Source organism: Rhineura floridana, chromosome 6 (genome assembly GCF_030035675.1).
Source record: "Rhineura floridana isolate rRhiFlo1 chromosome 6, rRhiFlo1.hap2, whole genome shotgun sequence".
NCBI classification, from domain to species: domain Eukaryota; kingdom Metazoa; phylum Chordata; class Lepidosauria; order Squamata; family Rhineuridae; genus Rhineura; species Rhineura floridana.
This window is the reverse complement of record NC_084485.1, coordinates 99,952,146-99,970,640: the sequence shown is the minus strand read 5'-3', so window position 1 is coordinate 99,970,640 and position 18,495 is coordinate 99,952,146. Positions and strand designations below refer to the sequence as shown.

Sequence of the window (18,495 nt, the reverse complement as noted above, 5' to 3'; positions counted from 1 at the left end):
TCATAGCCCCAATTAACATACGTTATATATTACAAAACTTTCAATAAAATTCCATTACCTCACATAAATAAAGGCACTTTCGGTAATGATGCATATAGTGGTGCATATCAGAGCTAAAGAAAGCAGCTCAGGAGTACTGCAGCAAACGCATCCAAGCATCTGTTTCCTTGATTCAAAGTAACCGAATCATTCTTTAGCTGCACAGTTTTACTGAATTATCCTCAACTGCATCTCATGCAATCACAATGCTAATAGCTAGATGCACTTTAGTAAACAAATGGTAAGTACCAGATGTCATGAGATCAACACAAATGGCCAGAAAATCCTTTTTATATAGGAGAGAATTATTACCAAGGGTCCATATGCCATTTTTTGAGATATTTTTTTCCAATTCTTGTAATAAAAGCAGTATCTTGGAGGATGTCATACTCTTGCTTGAACAATCCCCGTTTACACTAATACATATTATTCTAAATCAGCTGGATGGAATTTAAAAGCAAAACCGAAGGAGCAATAAAAGGGTAGCAGCATCTTATTTGAAACTGCTTGCCTGAATTATGTTTGTTTGTGTGTATATAACAAATTTCATTCAACTATTAATAAAAACATGTTTTTAAAAAGCATGGTAACCTTACCCACTTGTTAAAAAGCTACATAACATTATATATAGTGCAGCCTTGCTGTAATTTTGAGTGAAAAATGTTCAGTCAGGAGCAGTGCAGAGAAGTTTAGAGGCTTGAAGGAAACACACTATTTGAGGGAATATCTACTACTTAAGGAACAAGAATTTCAAGGATAAAGGATATATATTAAAACTAAAATTAATTTAGAATTCTCAAGTGTTACTTAGTTATCCTGCCCAGTCCCACATGCCAGGCTCCATTTTTTTCTATTTTAACCCTCAAAGCACACTTTTCACATCATCATTTTATCTCAAGATCCCTGCTCCCCACCCTGGGACTTACTGGGTCACGGGGCGGTCTTTGCGGCCGTGGCCAAACCCCAAGCTGCTATCTTTAGTGTGGGTGTGCGCAAGCAGCGCGGACATGCTAACATGGCATGCTGTAGAAGAGGGCGGGGCGGCCAAGGGATTTAACCCCGCACTGCCTATCGGCCTCCTTTTTGAATTTGCAGCACCCGACCGACCCTCCCTCTGCTGCAGTGTGATTAATTTGGTTGCTGTGGGGCCAACTAGGAATTTTTGGCCTGCCTGCCTTGCTTTGCTGGCAGGTTTGCCTACTCCGCACTATGGTCAGCTGGGGTGGTCAAGGGTTAGCACAGGTGCCCCTTTCATTAATAGGACAATTGGTTGTTTGGCTTTGATGTTTGTAAATGGTCACTTGGGCAAAGAAGTGCGGGAAAAAGTTAAAAGAGGGAAAGGCAGCTAGGTAACACTTTTAGGCACCTTTGAGGGTGATAGGCAGTCTGGAGGCTTGCAGCTCATGGCTATATGGCACGGGGGCAGAATACAGACCGCCTTTGGGGCCAATGTGCCTCATCCGCTTGGAGTTTCAGGGCACTGAGGGGTGGTGATGTGGGTTGGACCCCCTATGCACCTTCAGGGTGTGGCCTGAGCAGGAGTCTGGCACAGGGGCAGGCCCTTGCTCAGCAGATAAGGTTTGGTTGCCCTATAGCTGCAAGCAGGCTTTGCTTGGTTCATTAGGATGCTCCCGCAATTGATTTCCCCTCTGCAGGTTCATCATTCTAATTGGATTCTCTTGTAATAAAGTGGGCCATTACTTTAACCCAATATTAGTTGTCTGTGTCTTATTTCGGCACTAGGCCACAAATCGTACAGTTGCCTTTTTAAGAGGCTAAATCTAGGCTTTGTAGCATGCCTTCCACTGGGTTGGAGAATCTGAAGGAGAAATTAACTCCTTTCTTGACTCTCAATCTATCTTCGTCTATAGCTTGACTGGGTAAAAATCTGAGTTAGTGCTGATCTGTGTCCGATATAGATGTTTCCCATTGAATAACTCACACAATTTTAAAGACTTCCTCCTTGTTTTCCCTCCCTTAAAGCAGGGGTGGGGAACCTTTAGCCCTACAAATGTTGCTGAACTACAACTCCCATCAGTTCCAGCAAGCATACCCAATGGCTGCGGATTATCGGAATTCTAGTTCAACATCTGGAGTGCCAGAGGTTCCCCATACCTGCCTTAAAGCCATGGGTGTACTTAAGTATGAACAGTGATGCACCTTCAAGCGCATGGGGGATACAATTGTCTTTTCCTCCCAATATATTCAGCACTTCTGGAAATTCCTTTAAAAGAGGAGTTACTCCAGTGGGCCAGTTTTTACTCAAGGGTGCAATCTTCCACTTACAGCTTTTTGACATGTCCATGGACCATAAGATGTCATTTCCTGTTCCAAAAATTTAACCCACAGTTACACAATTGCTTAAAGATAAGATGCCCTTCAATAGCTCAGGTGGTAGAACCGAGGCCTGTAGCATGTGTTTTAAGGCTCCTTTGGCTGTTGGTTCAACTCTGTCTCAAAGAAGCATTTTGGGACTATAGCTTAGTGGAAAAGCATATAGTTTGGAAGTCCAAGGTTCAATCCTCAACATCTACAATTACAGCTAGTATAATAGGTGTTGGGAAAGGCCTCAACCTGAGACTCTGGAGAACCAATGGCGCACACACACTTTTACATTTTCTTTGCTTCTTGTTATGCCTGGAATGAGGGCAGTCTCTTGTAACTGAAGCTATGGCGGGGGGGGGGGGGCTCTAACCAATCACTTCATATGGGTTGCCAAAACATATAGTTTGAGGATCCATGGATTGACCTGTCGATCAAGTAGCTTCAGGCTAGTTCAGTTAACTTTTCCTGAAATGAAGCCCTAGATCCTAGTGGGGTTTTTAAAATGTTAAATTTAGATCCACAATCTAAAGCCTATGATTTAATTCCATGCATCAAAAAAAAAATAGCTTGATGAAGTTTCTCCTCACCAGACTGCAGCTCCAGCTAGGCTCCACATGATAAACTACATTTGAAAACGGAGTGAGCTCCAACCCTGAGCGGTGGCTGAGTTAACGGGCTATTCAAACAAGTAATTGTTTTGTGCAATGATAGTTTGTTAGCTGCCTTGAGTGTATCAATGGAAATTCCAGATCAAAGCATAACAAAAAAGGTTCTCCTGGGTTTGGGGCACAGCTGAAGGATCTCTCAGAACTGCGCTCAGGAGTCATGTGTTATTACACATATAGTTGATTTAGGATTCAGCACACCAGGATTTTGTCCGCGGGATACTTCAGTTGATCCCTAATCATATGCCAGCTCCAGAACTCATGTATTCTATTAGCCTTTAATCAACTCCTGTGTGCCCATGTGCCCTGTTAGAACTTAGGTGATGAACAGGAATGCTTACTTCTAATAATAATAAAAGGAAATTGTTAACAGAACCACATTTTGTTCATGTTATGAACAGCCAGGAATACTGTATAATTTAACAGTACAACTTCTACCCGCAAGACTCAAGCAAGATAATTTAAAACTTTATTTTTAAAAAAATGTTTGAGAAGCTTCTTCACAATAAAATTGCTTTATAAACTGGAAGCTAGGGAATACCTAAATATTGAAAGAAAGTTTGCATTACTTAAAGACATTGATATTATATAGCTTTCCATGATATAGATGGGAGCTGATAGATAAGTGGAATTTCTTCAGTGGTCAAGCTGAAAATAACTTCTTCAGGTAGCCCTCCATTCACTCAAGTCTTCCTGTAAAGGCATCAGGGATGGTACCGTCAAGTGATGAATGTGCTTGTCTGAATCAAAAACTCCTGGCAGTGGGAGTAATGTCTTGATACACTTAAATGGAAATGGACTGCCTCCAAGTCGATCCCAATTTATGGTGACCCTATAAATAGGGTTTTCCTGCTAAGCGGTATTCAGAGGGGGTTTACCATTGCCTTCCTCTGAGCCTGAGAGACAGTGACTGGCCCAAGGTCACCCAGTGAGCTTCATGGCTGTGTGGGGATTCGAACCCTGGTCTCCCAGGTCGTAGTCCCTTAACCGCTACACCACACTGGCACTCGATGCACTTAAATAGTGACTATTAAATAACACACCAGACTCCCAAATCAGGGCTCTCTGCCATTGCCTTTTTTCAATCCAACATGTAAAGGCAAAGATAAATGCAATTACTTCTCCTCAAATCATGGTACATTTAGATTATTTTTTAAAATAACCCATTCACATGAAACTTCCTTCTTGCCTCCTCCCCCTTACATCCAGTCCACCTTATGTTAAGTCACTATGTGGACAATAGCAACTGTAAATGACTAGACTACCATTGTTAGCATGGTTATCTAAAAATACCAGCTGAAACTGTCCAGATCTATCAGCTGTCCTAAAGGAATAAAGCTAGCCATGAACCAAAATACACAAACCCCAGTCACAGTCCATAAGAACACAAAGTCTGACAACTTTTAAAATGCTATTTATTTGGACTCTGTTGGGGGCATGACTATTGGGGTTATCATGAGGAGCTGCTGTACTTCAAAATTTAGCACTGCAAAGTTCTGTTTGCAATTCTTAGCTGATAAGAGGAATCCAAATGCACCAGTGTATAAAATGCTTAAAGGTTTAAAGTGATATGATGGGATTTTCTTTATGATTTCTACATTTTCTGAGCTTCCTCAGGCCCTGACAAATAAAACAACATTCAAGAACAACACTGTGCATTTAAGTTACATTTTGGATCCTTAATCATGAATGCAGGCGGATTCAAGATAGTAGCTGCAATGCTGAAACCACTCAGTTCAAAGCAATTATCCACTGGGAGAAGTAATATGAGTGTTTCTTATTATTATTATTTTAATTTATTATCCATCGTTCACCCTAAGAAATAGGGTGGATCCTAAAAATATACGTTTCAAATGACAAAGGCCAGGGTAAAGAGGTACGTCTTCAGCATTCACTGAAAACTGTACAGTGAAATTGCCAGATGGACGTCTGTTGGGAGTGATTCCACAACTTAGGTGCTGCAACAGAAAATGCCCTCTTCTGGGCCACCACTATCCCAGCTTCTGAGGGCAGTGCAATTACAAAGAGGTTCCCTTCAACTGATCTCAACATCTGAGACAGTCTGCAGGGAAGGAGATGGTCTTTCAGATATTTGGAATCTAAGTCATTTAGGGCTTTAAATACTAATGAAAGCACTAAGGAAACCAATGAAGCTGTTTTAAAATGGGGGTTACATGAGATCTAATGGAATCCCATTATAATGGAATCTGCATTTTGGACCAGTTGACGTTTCCGAGTAGTCTTCAAGGGCAACTCATGTAAAGTGCATTGCAATAATCCAATCTGGAAGTTACCCGACCATGGAGTACAGTAGCCAAGTCATTTCTGTCCCAAAGGGGTCATAGCTGGCAAGCTAGCCAGAGATGGAAATAGGCACTACTAGCCACTGAGGCCAATTGAGCCTCCAGTGACAATGTTGGGTCCAGGAGAACCCCCCAAACTGTGGACCTGCTCCTTACAGGAGAATGCAACCCCATCCATAACAGGCCATCTCCCCACTTCCCAGATATGAGAACTTGGGACATGCAACACTTCTGTCTTTTCAGGATTCAGCCTCAATTTATTTGCCCACATGCAGCCCATCATCGCCTCTAAGCACCAGTCTTAACACCTCAACTGCCTCCCCCAATTCAGATGGAACAGACAGATAGAGCTGGGTGTCATGTACATATTGATGACACTTCATTCCAAATCTCCTGATGACAGCTCCCAGAGCCTTCATACAGATGTTAAATAGCATGGGAGGGGGCAACATGGAACCCTGAGGGACACCACAGGACAGCTCCCATGGTGCCAAATGGTAGTCTCCCATAGCTACTTTTTGGAAGCAGCTCTGGAGGTAGGAGTGGAACCACTGAAGCACAGTGTCCCCAACCCCCACCTCCCTGAGACTCTCTAGAAGGATACCATGGTGGTCAACATTATAGAAAGTTGCCAAAAGATCAATCAGAATGAGCAGGGTTGCAGTCTCCCATCTCTTTCCAGACAAATGTCATCAACCAGTTTCACTGCCATGGCCAGGCCTGAAGCCAGAATGGAATGGATCCAAGTAATCAGTTTCCTGCAATCACGCCTGAAGCTGAACTGCCACCACCTTCTTGAACACCAAATTGATACTTGATACTGCACAATAGCTGTTCAACACTACTGGGTCCGCGGAGATCCGCGGAGGTCCTCTTAAGGAGGGGATACACCACCTCCATCAAGGCAGATGGTATCTCCCCCTCCTCCAAGGAAGCATTAATCAATCCCTGGACTCATCCAGTCAACCCCCTATGGCTAGCCATAAGAACCCAAGATGGGCAAGGGGGCAGGTGGTCAGCTGTGCTTCTTCAAGCAGCTTGTCCATATCCTCAGGCCACAATAATCGACACCAATCCAGTACAGATGACACAGACAGTTCTCTGGACACCTCTATTGGACTTGCTCTAACTGTGTTATCCAACTCTGTCCAAATCTGAGCAATTTTATCTCCAAAGTGCCTCTCAGATTGGTTACAGCAGGCCTCCAAGGGGCTCAGAGTAATGTTCTCCTGACCAGATGACAAAGCCCATTTACCACTTGGAAAATTCTTTTTAAGGAAATGAATTATGAGAGCTGAGAAACATCCTCAGGGCAAATGCTTCAGTAAGGGACCCCCTCTAGCAGTTGCTGTGCTCCTCAGCTGTTTCTCATCCTTCCACTAATATAGGAAAAGATTGGAGCCAGTCAGCACAGGGGCCCAGATTTGACGCCTAGTATCACCATCTATGCCATCATGTACTTGTAGTCACATTTGTAATCCTACATGGAGTCTAGGGAGCTTCAATTGTAGTAGCTTATTACTATGCATAAGTAGTTCCAATTATCCCATTCTCTTGCCTACAGGGAATGTCTGTAACTCAGCAGTAAAGCACATGCTTTGCATGGCAAAACCAACAACACTAAGTGTAGAAAAAACTGAGCTAGATAGGCCAATGATCTGCATCAACTACATTTTCAATAAAGAATGCCAGTTTGGAAGAATGCTTCATAGAACATGTTGCACTGGAAAAATTAGCATAAAAATAGCAATGTAAAAAAAATGAAAATACTTAACAAGCCACAGAAGAATACACGTATGGGTATTCATGCCAAAGCATGTCTCTTGCTTTTTAAAGAAATACTAAATATGCACTCCTCACACTTGAACTGAAGTGTTGAATTATATTTTAAAGTGAAATTACAAACTAGAACTGTCATGAGAAAAAATGTATAGATGGTATTCAACTAAATAAAAGCCTTAGTGCAAGGATTAGCACTAGAGCAAGGGATCTCCCCTCTGTCTTCCTCTACATGCACCCCATGCTGTTTCTAAATCTGATCTGGAGGATTGGGTAAAACCCCAGAACAGACTTAGGGGGGCACAGGGGGAGGATAAGGGGAGAACATTCTGTTGCACAAGGAGAAACCCTTGTGCTGGTGCAATGCTCTCCTTAGTGCTACATTGAATACAACCTTATAGGCCATATCCAATGAAGCAGTTTTGGTAGCACAAGGATTTCCATTTGGGCAATGGAATCTTCACTCTCTCTCCTCTCCCCACACACACCAAAATCTGCTCTGAAGGGTTGGGGGAAATCCAAAACAGAGTTTGGGGAGAGGGGACAGAGGAAATTCCACTGTGCAGCCAGAAGTCCTTTTGATAACAGAACTATTTTGTTAGCCCATAGCCTAGAAAAGAGAGTGCAAATGGGTATCTAGTTCCAGAGGGGAAAATATGCCTGCTTAAAAAATGATTATATCTTGAGGGGATGCAGAACCAGGATATATGTCTTTTCACCTGTGGCACTAAACTTACCTCCATATCCTCAGCTTATGTAGCTTTCACTTACCTACAATACGAGGTAAATATACGAGTTAATCTGTGCTTATCCCTGGCTGTTAATAGCTTGATCAATAAAATGTCCTGCATCACTCTCTCAGGATCCAAAGCACAGAGGCAAAGGATGAAATCATCACCTTGAACATGCATGGTTGATTTTGTTGAGGTTTAGCCTGGGAAAGTACTGCTGCTGGTGCCTAGGAACATGAAATATTTCCCCGACTCTGCTGAAGAGTGGCTCACGTAAATATGATGCTGGCTACTAGTAATTTCAAGAAGTTTTGTTTATGGTGTATATCAGTTTTAAATTGGAACTTTCAGTTGCTTAGGGAAACAATCCCGGGTGTAGCCTGGCTCCCATTTTATCTTTACCAGCTCACTGTGAATACAGGAATAATTTATCTACTACTTTTACTCAGTTTTCAGCTTGATGATCTAAAAGCAAACAATCTTGACTCACCATTTTAAGGAATTTCCAGAGGGGCAGATGTTTTAGTCTGTTATATCAAAGAGAAAAGATAATCTTGTGGCAACTTGAGAAGACTAATAAATTGATTATGGTGCAGCTTGAGGATGTTGACAAGGTGCTTGGACAGGTTCGTGCAACCACTTCTGTGCTGGATCCTTGCCCTTCTTGGCTAATAAAAGCTAGCAGGGATGGTACAGCCAGCTGGGCCAGGGAAGTGATTAATGCCTCTCTGCGAGAGGGGGTGGTCCCTGGCTGCCTGAAAGAGGCGGTAGGGAGACCACTCCTAAAGAGACCCTCCCTGGACCTAGAAAATCTTAATAACTATAGGCCGGTAGCAAATGTTCCATTCCTGAGCAAGGTCCTTGAACGAGTGGTTGCGTGGCAGCTCCAGACACCCTTAGATGAGACTGATTATCTGGATCCATTTTAGTTAGGTTTCAGGCCTGGTTTTGGCACAGAAACAGCCTTGGTCACCCTGTATGATGACCTTTGTTGAGAGAGAGACAGGGGAAGTGTGACTCTGTTGATTCTCCTTGATCTCTCAGCGGCTTTCAATTGACCATGGTATCCTTCTGGGGAGACTGGCTGAGTTGGGAGTGGGAGGGACTGCATGGCGGTGGTTCCACTCCTACTTGGCAGGTCGCCTCCAGAAGGTGGTGCTTGGGGAACATTGCTTGGCACCCTGTACTCTCCAGTATGGGGCTCCACAGGGGTCAGTTCTGTCCCCTATGCTGTTCAACATCTACATGAAACCGTTGGGTGCGGTCATCCGGAGCTTTGGAGTGTGTTGCCATCAATATGCTGATGACACGCAGCTCTATTTCTTCTTTTCACCTTCTTCAGGTGAGGCTGTCAATGTGCTGAACCAGTGTCTGGCTGTGACAATGGACTGGATGAGGGCTAATAAACTGAGACTCAATCCAGACAAGACTGAGATGCTGCTAGTGGATGGTTCTTCTGACTGGATGGTGGATATCCAACCTGTCCTGGATGGGGCTGCACTCCCCCTGAAGGAGCAGGTTTGTAGCTTGGGGGTTCTCCTAGAACCATCTCTGTCACTTGAGACTCAGGTAGGCTCGGTGGCATGGAGTGCTTTCTACCAACTTCGGTTGGTGGCCCAACTACGTCCCTATCTGGACAGGGAAAACCTGGCTTCAGTTGTCCATGCTCTGGTAACCTCCAAGTTAGACTACTGCAATGCACTCTATGTGGGGCTGCCTTTGAAGACGGTTCGGAAGCTGCAGCTTGTGCAAAATGCAGCGGCCAGATTGGTAACAGGGACCAGACGGTCCGAACATATAAAACCAATTCTGGCCCGCTTGCAATGGCTACCTGTATGTTTCTGAGCTCAATTCAAGGTGCTGGTTTTGACCTATAAAGCCTTACACGGCTTGGGACCACAATACCTGATGGAACGCCTCTCCCGATACGAACCCACCCGTACACTACGTTCAAGATCAAAAGCCCTCCTCCGGGTGCCTACTCCGAGGGAAGCTGGGAGAATGGCAACAAGGGAGAGGGCCTTCTCAGTGGTGGCCCCCAAATTATGGAATGATTCCTGTGATGAGGTGCACCTGGCACCAACATTGTTATCTTTTTGGCGCCAGTTCAAGACTTTCCTCTTCTCCCAGGCATTTTAGCATGTGTTTTAAATTGTTTTAAAATTTTTAATTGTGTTTTAAATTGTTTTTAGAAGATGTGTTGTTAAGTTTGTAAATTTTTTTTAATGTTTTTAGTTACTGTAAACTGCGCAGAGAGCTTTGACTATGGGGCGGTATATAAGTACAATAAATAAATAAATAATACAAGCTTTCATCAACTAGAGTCTGCTTCATCAGAGGCATGGATGCTATCCTAAGTTGGCTACTACAATTTATTATATAAACACATACTGGCTACAAGCCTTATGTGTACACACACCAGAACTGCATGCTGAGAGACAGAGAGACAGAGAGAGAGAGAGAGAGAGAGAGAGAGAGAGAGAGAGAGAGAGAGTGGCAACAAGGGAGAGGGCCTTCTCAGTGGTGGCCCCCAAATTATGGAATGATTCCTGTGACGAGGTGTGCCTGGCACCAACATTGTTATCTTTTCGGCGCCAGTTCAAGACTTTCCTCTTCTCCCAGGCATTTTAGCATGTGTTTTAAATTGTTTAAAAATGTTTAATTGTGTTTTAAATTGTTTTTAGAAGATGTGCTGTTAAATTTGTAATTTTTTTTAATGTTTTTAGTTACTGTAAACTGCGCAGAGAGCTTCAACTATGGGGTGGTATATAAGTACAATAAATAAATAAATAAATAAATAATACAAGCTTTCATCAACTAGAGTCTGCTTCATCAGAGGCATGGATGCTATCCTAAGTTGGCTACTACAATTTATTATATAAACATATACTGGCTACAAGCCTTATGTGTACACACACCAGAACTGCATGCAGAGAGAGAGAGAAACAGAGACAGAGACAGACAGACAGACCAGATGCCACCACCAGACCATCTACTGGAATGTGTGGCTGTTACATCTCCCACTAACTTCCTCCCCTGCAAAACAAAGCAGAACAAAACCAACAAGAGGGTATTGAGTATATGGACTCTTACCATCTCCCACATGCTTAAACACATTTGCTTAAATTTACAGGAGAGCTCTCAAATATGGCAAGTATATCATACCAAAAACTGATGCTTATATTTTAAAAGGACAAAGAGGAAAAACCACTAATGACTGAAGTAATTAGTATTGATAATCTGGACTGAAACCAAACATGCCCCATAGCTTGTTACAAAACAGTTAAAGATTCTGACCCTCCAATACAGCACCAATTTAGAAATCTTTAAAAGGAAAATTCCATTGTTAGTAGGTGTGCAGAGTTATGCTTTCTTTTATATCTTGACAGCCTACATGAAAAGGTGTAAATCCTTTTTCATTTTACAGTGTTATAGTAGCAGAGAAAGAGAGACCTGTCACGGCTTTCAGAAGGTTTAGGAACTCAGTCCTTGAACTTTAAAATGCAAACATTGGGAATCCAGGAGGTTAACAGAGTGATACACTATAAGTGAATGTCTTTTTCTTTTCTTTTCTTTTAAAGATAAGAAGCTACAGAGAATGAAAATGAGCCATGAACACTTGAACTACTTATGATTAGTTGATGTATTCAAGGTCCAAATAAGGAAAAAAAGAGCATTCTTGATGCTCTCCTCCTAACACTTCATCCAGCTGTGCATTTGCAGTTTTCATCATAATTTAAAATCATACCTTTTTGGGCTGGACTTTCAAGTTCAGGGTTAAGTGGGCAAGGGGCAGGGAAATTTCAACACTATTTTAGTTTTTATTCTATTTTGCTACATAATTGCTTGTGTTATCCACCCCAAGCCAGAAGGGGCAGGTTATAAATCTAAAAACACACTCCGAGGACAAGTGAGATGAGAACAGGAGAGCATGGAATGTTGGGATCTGATCCAGAGATCCCTGTTTTCACTGAGAAACATGCTCATAAGCCTCCAGAGTTAAAACAAATTAGAACCTAATCTACACACTTATTTGCATTGGTTAAATCAGAGGCATAAAACTTTCAAATCTACAAATCAACCGACACTGTTTTTTTTTTGTTTACTCAGTCCTTCCAGCTAAAAAGGAACAAGTTTCTTTAATAAGAAAAGGAGCAAGCAATCCTACACACACTTGCCTGGAAGTAAGCCTTTTTGAACTCAGTGGGACTTGCCTCTGAGTAGCCATGCATAGGGTCGAGTTGTAAATGGCTTGATTAGACACCTCCCCACTCCAGCAAAATTGATTTTTTGTCTACATCTCTTCTTCTTTAATTAAGCTGCTACTGAGTTATTCCTGTAAAACTCCACTTTTATGCATGACATCGTAAACAGCAGTAAAACTCAAATACAACCGTAAAATAGATTTTATTTGCCTTTCCAAATATGCAAGCAACTCTACACATGCACACTATAGATATTATACTTCTGTTTAAAGGAATTTTTCCATTTTTCCTTCCATCTTAAAAGTAATGAAGTGCCTTGCTACACTTCATTGCATTGCTACATAAACCTTATTTTCTAAAGTGAGAGATAACATCTACAATACCTTCCCAGATTCTCCTGCTGTGTCTTGATCTTTGTGGTCCTTATTTTTCTTAGGGTTCACTATGGAAACTATCTGCAGAAGACCAAAGTATTTTTAAATGTACATTACAAACACATTCATTATCTATCAGTGGGGACTTATAACAAATTAACACAGAGTGGAATGCTCCTGTTCAGGGTTCTAGCCAGCCAGCCATTCTGCCTTGCAGCATATTTCAATCCACCATCTCCTCAGCTCAGGGCCGGATTAAGATAAGGAGGGCCCCTAGGCTGATTGGTATTTGGGGCCCCCTATCCCCACGTTTCCATTGTTTTTTGCGGAGCGCACAGGTTTACTAGGTAGGTAAAGCAGGGGGATAGCGGGGGGATGGTGGTCCGCGGATGCTTCCACGGATTGCAGAAAGAGAGCAGAGAGCCCCCTGTAGCTCCAGGGCCCCTCGGGCCAGTGCCCCACAGGCCCCCAAGGGCTCCAGGCCCCTAGGGTTCAGCCTACTAAGCCTAATGGATAATCCGGCCCTGCCTCAGCTGGTTTTCCATTTTTTCATCTCAGTCAGTCAGCATTTTGGGGGGCCCTGAGCATACTCAGTCCTCATTGGGCAGTTACCTGTGCCCCTTCATTTCTCCCTGCAGTTTTACCATCCTTTTGTAAATGGTTTCCCTAAGCCTGTTGATATCTTCCTGTTTTGTGTAGATCATGCCATTTTGGCTACACATGAATTGGCATTCAGAAAATGAATTTGCTGTTAGTACATATGAGGCAGATTTTAGGTTTGCAGGATCTACTTTGTTTTCTTTACAGAACTTTGAAATCCACCAACCAGAGCTAAATGAAGAATAGAGGTGAGGGATAAGCAACAGGAAAGGGTGCCCAGAAATTTGTTTTCAGTACCCGAACTGAGCTCAGTTCCTTTACACAAAAATCAAATGCTCTCCTGCAAATGGAAGGAAACCTCCCATTCATGGAAGGGTGACTCAGGATCTGAGTCATTATTCTGGAGGTACAGAAAAATGACTTATTATTCTGAATACTGTTGACAAAAATTAAGGAAACCTTATATGGGATGGCTAATCAGCAGCTTGATTTTTTTTAAAGCACTCAACAACACAGTCTGTGTACCAAACACACAAAGAGAACTGTGTTCTGCTAGAACTAGGAAGTGAAATCTGTAGCCGCTCCAGATGTTAGACTCCAACTCCCAGCAGACCATGGCCAACAAGGTCATCAGGGATCTGTAGTCCAAAACTGTGCTGCAGACTCACCCAAGTCTACAAACGTTAACTTGGGTTACCATCTGATTGCCAGAAGTAAGCAGGCATGAGATAATTTTAAATTCTGATGCTACATTTATTATTTTATTGAATTTGTATTTGCAGGTTGTCATCTGCCTTGGTTCTAGGACAAGATGAGAGAGGAATCTTAAAAAGCAGCATATAGCTTTTTTGTTAAAAAAAGTAACATCTTCAACAACATACTACATAGCTCACCCTTGGAAGAGTAGACAAACTCTGAACAACAAAAACAATGGGGTTGCCAGCATTTTTGATAGCTTCCACAGCTTCTTCATGAGTGGCATTTTGTAGGTCTATTCCAGACACCTGCAGAGTAACAATCTATTTAGACATTCTTCTGAACTTTTCACAGTACAAGATCCTGGATAATAGAAGCTTTTAGTCAGTGAAATTTAGCACCCGAAAAAGGTTACTAAGTGGTCTACTATAACAAACTTATTTAACAAAATTTGTGATTTAAAAATTGTCCTTTATAGCATCGATACAGCATTCAGTCCATGGCAAGACATGCATTCACGTTTACAAATAATTGTATTAGACATGCAGATAAAAAACCTAACAGAAATAGTTACTGGACAAGTGCCTGGCTCATTCATAGTGATTTCTGTTTCCTGACTCCTTAGCAGAGTGGAGGAAGGTGCCTCAGCTGGTCTACAAATTATACAAGTGCGCTAGATCTCAGAGAGCGAGTAACCAGGGAGAGCTAGCGGGAGTTTGGCAGCAGAGGTCAAGGGGGAGGTCCCTAACAAAAATAATAATAATAGCGTGCATCGTATATACCAGTGGGACTCTCCTGTTAACCTTCAAGGAGGACAGAACAAAGTACAGGCCATTCCAATACAAGTAGAAAGATGAAAACAAAAAGGTAATAGAGACTACAGATGGAAAGGACATTCCAGTGGTGGTGACCTGCAACATGTGTGCAATGTTTGTTTTCTTGCCTGAGAACAACATGGTGTACACATGAAACAAGTGGAAGCAGGTGGCACTATTGAAAGAAAAAGTGAGAGGTCTGGAGTGGCGGATTGCCACACTCAAGCGTATAAGAAAAGCCAAAGAGTTCTTAGACAGAACACTGGAAGAACAGCAGCAAAGAAAAGTACAAGGAGTGGAAGAACAGCAGCAAGTTGAAGCAGAAAAGGAGAATGTTGAGGAGAAGAACAATGAAGTGGAGAAAACTCAGTGGAAAAGGGTGACAGTAAGGAGCAGCAGAACTAGAAGACATTCTGCACCAGTGGAACTATGGAATTGCTTTCAGGTACTTGAGGATGAGACTGGAGGACAGCTTGCAGAGGAAGAATTACAGGGGATCCCGCGGGACAGTGAGCGAGAGGCTGAAGCTCAGTCAAGCAGAGGCAATGGAACCACACCCTACAACAAGAATAAGAGAAGAGTAGGAGGAGGAGGAGGAGACTCTCTACTGCATGGGACTGAAATCCAAGTATGTCAAGAAGACCCATGGACTCGACAGGAATGCTGTCTCCCTGGAGGATGGATTAGAGATGTGACTGAAGGGTTGCCAACACTCAGAAAGCCCACATATCCCTTTCTTCTCATCCAAATGATACTAAGCAAAGCTACAAAGAAATCACACTAGACTAGAATAAATACCACAACAGAAGCTCTGGGAAGGACTTTGGGCCCAGATAGTTTTCTCATCCATCCTTCCAGTACTTAGAAGAGGTGTAGAAAGGGAAATAAAAATGCTCCGGGTGAATAAATGGCTATGAAGGTGATGCTGACACGAGAGATTTGGATTCTGGGACCATGGGCTACACTTCCCAGAAGTTAGACTGCTGGCAAGTGATGGGTCGCACCTCATAAGTACTGGGAAGAATATGTTTGGTCACAGCACGGACAACTTAATCAAGAGTGTTTTAAACTGAATCCTAAGGAGAAGGGAGATGTAAATTTGGAGGTAATGGTTGACGGAGGCTTACGAACAGTAACAGGAACTGAGGGAAGGGCTCTAACGGGCCCAATAATAGTTTTCATAAAAATGTAGGAGGAAGCCAGACCATACCTCACATGGTCTTCGATGTGGAAGACAGCAGAAGAAGCCAATGTGGCTTCACAAAAAGCTGAGCAATGACCTAAAAACAAAAAAGGACACACACAGGAAGTGGAATGAAGGCCAGGCCACAAAAGAAGAGTACAGACAGATACCACAGAATTGCAGGGATGGAGTCAGGAAGGCTAAAAGTGAGAATGAGCTGAGGTTAGCAAGGGATGCTAAAAGCAACAAAAAAGCTTTCTTCAGATACATCCATAGTTTATCCATAGTAAAAGACAGACAAAAGAAATGGTGGTTCAGCTGCTCAGTGAGGATGGTAAAATGATAACAGATGTGAAAAGAAAAGGCAGAAGTGCTCAATTCCTTCTTTGGCTTAGTCTTCTCCCAAAAGAGGGTTTATGACCTTCCTGGCAAATGTGAAGCAGAAGTGGAAGGGCAGGACTGCAGCTTGAGATTCTTAAACAAATGGTCAAGGAATATCTAATTACTTTGAACAAGTTCAAATCTCCAGGGCCCAATGAACTGCATCCTAGAGTATTGAAGGAATTGACTGAAAAACTCTCAGAACCACTGTCTATTATCTTTGTGAAATCATGGAGGATGGGTGAAATGCTAGTTGACTGGAAGAGGGCTAATGTTGTCCCTATCTTCAACACAGGCAAAAACAAGCAACCTGGGAACTACAGACCAGTCAGTCTGACATCAATCCCTGGGAAAATTCTGGAGCAGATTATAAAGCAGTCGATCTGTAAACACCTTGAAAACAATGTAGTGATTACTAGAAACCAACATAGATTAGTCAAAAAGAAATCCTGCCAGTTTAATCTGATCTCATTTTTTCATCAGGTAACCTCCCTGGTAGACTGTGGGAATGCTGTGGACATAATAAATCTTGACTTCAACAAAGCTTTTGATAAAGTACCGCATGATTAGTAAGCTAGCTAAAGGTGGTTTGGATGGAACAACTATCAGTTGGATCCACAGTTGGCTACAAAATCATACTCAAACAGTACTTATCAATGGTTCCTTCTCAAACTGGGGGGAGGTAACGAGTGCCGTACCACAAGGCTCAGTCCTGGGGCCTGTGCTCTTCAACATTTTTATTAATGACTTAGATGAGGAGGTGCAGGGAATGCTTATCAAATTTGCAGATGTTACAAAATTGGGAGGGATAGCTAATACCTTGGAAGACAAACAACATTCAAAGGGATCTTGATAGGCTGGAGCATTGGGCTGAAAACAACAGAATGAAATTTAACAGGGATAAGTGCAAAGTTCTATACCTAGGAAAAAGAAACCAAGTGCACAGTTATAAAATGGGGGATACCTGGCTCAGCAATATTACATGAGAGAATGATATTGGAATTGATCACAAGCTGAATATGAGCCAACTGTGCAATGTGGCTGCAAAAAAGGCAAATGCTATTTTAGGCTGCATTAACAGAGGTATAGTTCCCAAAACATGTGTAGTACTAGTTCCTGTCTATTGGGCACTGGTTAGGCCTCATCTTGAGTACAGCATCCAGTTCTGGACACCACACTTTAAGAAGGATGCAGATACACTGCATCAAACAGGTTCACAAGAGGGCATCAAGGATGATCAAGGGACTGGAAACAAAGCTATATGAGGAGAGACTGAAAGAACTGGGCATGTTTAGCCTTGAGAAGAGAAAACTGAGGGGAGATATGACAGCACTCATACGATGGGTTCCATTCCGGACCCCTGCCGTAAAGCGGAAAACGCCGTAAAGCGGAACCCCATTGACTTTAATGGGCCGTGTCACGTGAAAATGACGCGAAAACGGCGCAAAACGTTGCAAAAGAGAAAAAAATAGCTTTTAAATTAAAAACAAAAGCCGCCGCATCAGCGGAACGCCTTAAAGCGGAACGCCGTAAAGCAGGGCCCTACTGTACTTGAAAGATTGTCACACAGGATCTCTTCTCAAACATCCCAGAGTGCAGGACGATGGGCTCCAGTTACATGAATCCAGATTTCAGCTGAACATCAGCAAAAAACTTCCTAACTGTTAGAGCAGTATGACATTGTAACCAATAACCTAGGGAGGTGGTGGGCTCTCCAACAGGAGAGACATTCAAGAGACAGCTGGACAGCCATATGTTGGGTATGCTTTAACGTGGATTCCTATACTGAGTAGGGAGTTGGACTTGATGGCCTTAGAGGCCTTCCAACTCTACTATTCTCGAATGTTTTGTGGTTGCTCTTGTATGACATACTATGCTAGTAGTTGATTTCTGCTAGTCAAAATCGATATATTTCGTATGGATTCATTGGGTTGCATTCAGCGAACATTTACTGAGAGGAGACCAATTGAAATTAATGAACTTGAGATAATCATGGCAATTAATTTCAAGGGTCCGCTTTGAGTAAAGTTAGTTGAATACAACCCATTATGAGGAAGAAGGGAATGCATATTTGAGAATCTGCCTTAATGTCAGAAATTGGACCTGAAGATTCTCTGAGTAGTTTCAGCTATTAGTGACATGCACACATACAGGATACACATGTTAAGTTGTACTTCCTGTATTTATACATATTAATAACATCCCAGAAGAATATAATGGTCAAATAAGGAGCAGATTTGAGGTTTAAACTTAGTTGACAGAGAACCAGAAGAACTATGGACTGAAGTCAGAGACATTGTCAGGGAGGAATGCAAAAAGACAATACCTCTAGTTAAAAAGAGAAAAAGACATCAAGGGATGACTGAAGAAACTCTTCAAATGGTTAAAGAGAGAAGGAA

General features: G+C 42.4%; 1 protein-coding gene across 8 annotated transcripts in view; it reads right to left on the bottom strand.

Annotated features, from left to right (window-relative positions):
* Positions 1-18,495, bottom strand: part of PATJ (PATJ crumbs cell polarity complex component) — a 294,202-nt gene that overhangs the window by 149,806 nt on the left and 125,901 nt on the right. For all 8 annotated transcript variants that reach the window (XM_061633245.1, XM_061633242.1, XM_061633249.1 and 5 more), the window contains 2 exons: positions 13,915-14,025; positions 12,431-12,502 (listed from right to left, as the gene is read on the bottom strand). In XM_061633245.1, the coding sequence (XP_061489229.1) occupies positions 12,431-12,502; positions 13,915-14,025 (183 nt within the window). The remainder of the gene's footprint in view (positions 1-12,430; positions 12,503-13,914; positions 14,026-18,495) is intronic.